Consider the following 4,675-nt stretch of genomic DNA (forward strand, 5'->3'; position numbering starts at 1 on the left):
GTGAGGTCACTTGTTGCCAGAGAAGATATGACAAGCCTGATAGCAGCGAGCACATAATGCTCCTAACCTTTTGGCATTGTTTACTGAACTGCCTGAGGAGAAGGTAAGTTGTTAAAGCAGCTGGTTTGCCTGCAAGAGCTCAACAGACACTGGGAAACAGAAACGTATATGTTTGGTCCCCTTACCTGAAGCTAAGGGCAGGGCTCAGCTGTTACAGCTAGGGAATATAAAGCTGCTCTGCTGCTGTTGCCATGTCCGAAACCACACTGTTTTAAACCATTATTGTAGCAACTGTCTTTTTATTATATCGAGCTGACTTATCAGCTATGACAACACTCTAGTTACAAAAGGAAATGTCATGTTGCTGTGAGGAAGTGCACATGACTCAAATGTGTGTGAAAGGCTATCTTGTTCTCTCTTGTTTGTCCTTTTTTTGTTTTCTTTTTTTCTTTTTTTCCCCCTTTTTCTTTTTTCCTATCTATGGCTACAACCCAACCCTTCCCAGGATGTTTTTGACCAGATTTGAAGGCTGCTCTTACAGTCCCACACTGCTGCTGCCTAGACACATGATTAACAGCAAAGAGAAGCTGTGGTGCTGCAAAGGGAGGAGAAAAAAGCAGTTTTATTTTTGTTTGTTTTGTTGCTGTGTGTGCTTGTTGTGGTGGTGATGGTTTTCTATTCGTTTGTTTTTAAACCTCACGAAAGAAAGATGGTACTGGAGAGAGCCTGAAGCTGTCATGTGGTCTGTCATAAACCTCACTCTGCACACGTCAGGAAGCATGAGATAGTGACTGCATCAAGAAAAATGGATTCAAGCATACATGATGATGATTAGTTACTGAACTTAGTGTTCTAAGTGTTGCTTTTTTTTTTTTTTTCCCTTGCAAGGCTCTCAAAAGGTTAGGAAATAACCCTAATAACCCTATTAACCCTACTTGCTTTGCCATCCTGAAAAAGATTAGGTTTTTCACTTTGGACACTGATCTGAAGCAGGCCTAGCATGGACAGTATCAAAGTAGTCTGAAGTTACCTACACGAGGAACCAGGCCTTTCCCTGGGTGTCACTCAGCTGGGGCTGAAATCACTGCTGGGCATGGCTCTTGCAGAGATGCCTGGAAAAAAAAAAAGCAACACCATCAATCCTGTTTCGGGTAACCAATGAATATGTAGCAACATCATTTTCAGTCTGGAGGGTAAAATGCTTCTTGTTTAGTTGGATTTTTGGTTTTGGTAGGTATCTGGTTTTGCTTGTGCAGGCAATAAAACTAGATCCAGATTCAATGTGTGCGTCCATATTGGTGCTCAGACACCTTGCTGGCTGGGGGTCTGTGTGCTAAACCCAGGGTCTTGCACAGCTATCGCCAGGTGACTGCTGGCACCCACTGCAGCCGAGCTGAGCTGACAGGGCAAAGGCAGGAGCACCCTGAGCAAGTGCCATGCTGTTGGTACACAGCATGAGGAATGAGTAAGAACCATGGCTGAACCCCAGCCGTGATCAAAATGTGGCCTGTAAAGCAGACAGCTGAAGGGCTCAACTTCTACCGGCTGTTAATTGCTGTTGCATATCAAGTGCCAGAGGCAGCTTTATTTTGCTCTTAATAACACGTATCAACAAACATAGGAGGTCCTTGTTTCTGTCATTCCCAGTCTTAAAACTGTAAAACCATCATCCATGCTAAGATATCTTCCAAAGAGCTCTACTTCTATCCAAATACGGTTCATTTACCTGCACTGGGCATATCACCTGCCAAAAGTCACGTATGGCTGTACACACACAGTGTTCACTGCATCCTGAGTGAAAAATGTTCCCACCTTTACCACAACGTTAGTCACTTGTTTTGTTTTTTTAGGCACATCTAGGTCATGGTGATGATTGGTCAGACTTCGGTTTGTCCTTCAAACAAGATCACAGTATACAGACCAAGCAAATTCGTTCCTCCCTTTGGAACCTGGCATACAATCAGTTAAAACCCCAAGAATGGAAAAAACTGGCCCTGTTCTGGAAGTTCACAGATGAACAGATTAGAGCTATTGAGGAACAATGGACAGGTAACAATAACTAATTGGATGGATAGATGCAAGTTAAATAAACCACGTTAAGGCACAGAGCTGCTCTTTAATCTCTGTGGGTATGACAGATGATACACGCTGGCCGTGCTGTTTTTATTTGGTGTATGAAAGCAAGCAGTGGATGGATACAACGCTTGCCACTGGCTCTGGGGAAGCAGCGCTGTAGGAATACAGCCCAGTCCTGCTCTCCCTTTGGGCCTGAAGAAACCTTTCTCTTTGTAAAGCAAAAATAGGAGCGGAGCAGCATGGAAGGGTCTTGCAGGACACATGGCACTACTGCAAGTGAGGGCCTGGAGAGCTGCATGAGCCAGGAAGACCTTGTTTGCACTCTAGCTTCCTAACTGCCCTGAAACTGCAATTTCTGTTTTCAGGTATCTCAGTGCCAGGAAATTGATACTTCTACAGCACACTTGCACTCATTTACTATTACTCCAGGGTATATTTCCATAAGTTACACAAAACTGAAAGTTAAAAATTAATTTTACGATGTAATAGGATTTGATTCATTTTTTTTTAGCCTTAGGATAAAATTTGTTTTTATTTTTAACCTTTATTTCTCAGTATTAGTTTTGCTTGTAGGTGAGAAAGGAAGCGAGAGCAAATGAATTGGTTTTAAAAACCTTTTGTAACTCTAGAAGTGCAAAAGCACAAAGTAACACTGTTTTCAGCATATGACAGACAAATACTTTTGTATTGTGTAGGGAAAAAAAGTTATAAAGAACATGGACACAGAATGTTGCTCATCTGGTTACACGGTATTTTGCTGGCTCATCAGAATCCTGTCAAGCATATATATGAAGATTTGGTGGCAGCAGGATTTCAGCATTTAGCTGGTGAGTTGTTGTGTGGTATAGAGAGAGTATTACCATGTCTTCTGTAAGACCACCGCGAGGTGCTGAGGTCCCTGCCTGTGCTGGGGAAGATGTGACCATGGCAGAGATGAAGGACACTGTTTTCCTCTCTGTGAACCTGCCCTTGGAATGGGCTGAGGTTGGATGAGGAAGGGAGTTTAAGTGAGACAAGATTTCTGAAGGAAGCAGAAAATATGCACTTTGCTTCCCTCCTTTGTCTTACAAACACAGTTAAAATGTGGTTGGTTATCCTTCAGTTAGATGAGTGCTGACCTTGCAAAAAGCAGAGCCTGCCAAGCAAGCGTTTTCTCTTCTTTGTTTTTACAGAAAAGATCCGAGCTCAAAGTAGCACTGACGTGGACTCCAGAAAATGTGAAATTTCATGAGTTCATTGACAGAACATTGTATAATGGAGTTACATGCCAGAAGGAAAGGGACTTTTACACACAAACAATTTTCTGGAAACTGAGATGTATTTTGAAGCTGTATGATTTTTTCCAAGCTAGAAATTGCCCTCCTGCAATATTGGTTAGTTCTTTCTCACATGCTTTGCTATATAATGATTTAAAGTGAATGGCTGGCTGATAATTTACAGCTATACTGTTAAGCATGAACCAACTCCCTACAATTTCTACACCTGGTTTAACACTGATATAATAATTCCATATTGGATCTGCACAATTAAGCTATTTTGTATTTAACATAAAATGTAAATGAGATGTTTTCTTGCTGAAATAAATTTAATAAGTGAAAATCACGTGTATAAATCAACACTTCCAGAAATAGGTTGGCACCTGGCCTCCTTTGGGATTCAGGCTTTTATGAAGTTTTACTAGGATAATAGTTTTCCCATCTGGAGAGAGCTTTTCTCACGTTTAACTAGTGCTAGGATTATGACATGTTTCTTCTTCAGCATTTATGTAGTAAAAATAAACATAAATATCATCTCCTAAAACCACCTGCAGCTGGTAGCAGAACTTCCTGTCATGGCACAACCTTGTTTACATACTCAAAATAGAGTATTTGATATTTTAATACTTAACACAGTGATTATCTATTTCTTGTTCATTTCTTAACTTAGTATTTGGTAGTGACTTGCTTAATGTTTAAAGGTTTTCTGATTGCTGAATATATTTCACATCTGAAAAAACATATAAATTGTAAAAATACATCATATTCCCATCTGTAACAAAACAGCAGTTTTAGCATATCATGGAAGTATTGAAACATTGCCTTACCATTGCCTATCTACCATAGCTAGCATTATTTTGTACTGAACTTTACTGTTTGTATGAAAAAGCTGATAGATAATCTGTATCTTAGTCTTATGCCTAAGCACCCTCTCATGTGCAACCTGCTTTGACAAGGCTCCAGAGCGTTACAAGAGATGCAGGCTGGTAAATCCACAGTTTGGAACTGTTTTGGAATTAGGGATCTAAGTTAAATTACAAATTCGTAGGTCCTGACAAGTATGTACCAACTTTTGCAACATTCTGTAACGTTCTTGAGAAATGAAACTGCTTAACATTTTGATGGACTCCAGTTACCTCACACAGCCCAAACCACATCCTGGTTGTGAAGGCCATTTCCCTGTTATTCTTCATTTAAGTATGCCATTGTAGGATATAACTCAAATACGTATGTCAAGTACATATAGTAAAAGCATATGTAAGAATAATAAATCTGATTTTCACTTGAAAGTAAGAGTTAGTAACACTGGAAGTTAAAAAAACCAAACACTTCAGACAAAAAAA

General features: G+C 40.1%; 1 protein-coding gene across 6 annotated transcripts in view; it reads left to right on the forward strand.

Annotated features, from left to right (window-relative positions):
* The window catches only part of ANKDD1B (ankyrin repeat and death domain containing 1B), a 29,373-nt gene extending 25,698 nt beyond the window's left edge, over positions 1 to 3,675 (forward strand). For all 6 annotated transcript variants that reach the window (XM_083818007.1, XM_083818008.1, XM_083818010.1 and 3 more), the window contains 3 exons: positions 1,851 to 2,049; positions 2,772 to 2,903; positions 3,249 to 3,675. In XM_083818007.1, coding sequence (XP_083674133.1) covers positions 1,851 to 2,049; positions 2,772 to 2,903; positions 3,249 to 3,307 — 390 coding nt within the window. In that variant the 3' untranslated portion in view covers positions 3,308 to 3,675. The remainder of the gene's footprint in view (positions 1 to 1,850; positions 2,050 to 2,771; positions 2,904 to 3,248) is intronic.
* The last annotated feature ends 1,000 nt before the right edge of the window (positions 3,676 to 4,675 follow it).

The sequence above is a fragment of the Anser anser genome (assembly GCF_964211835.1).
Source record: "Anser anser genome assembly, chromosome: Z".
NCBI lineage: Eukaryota > Metazoa > Chordata > Aves > Anseriformes > Anatidae > Anser > Anser anser.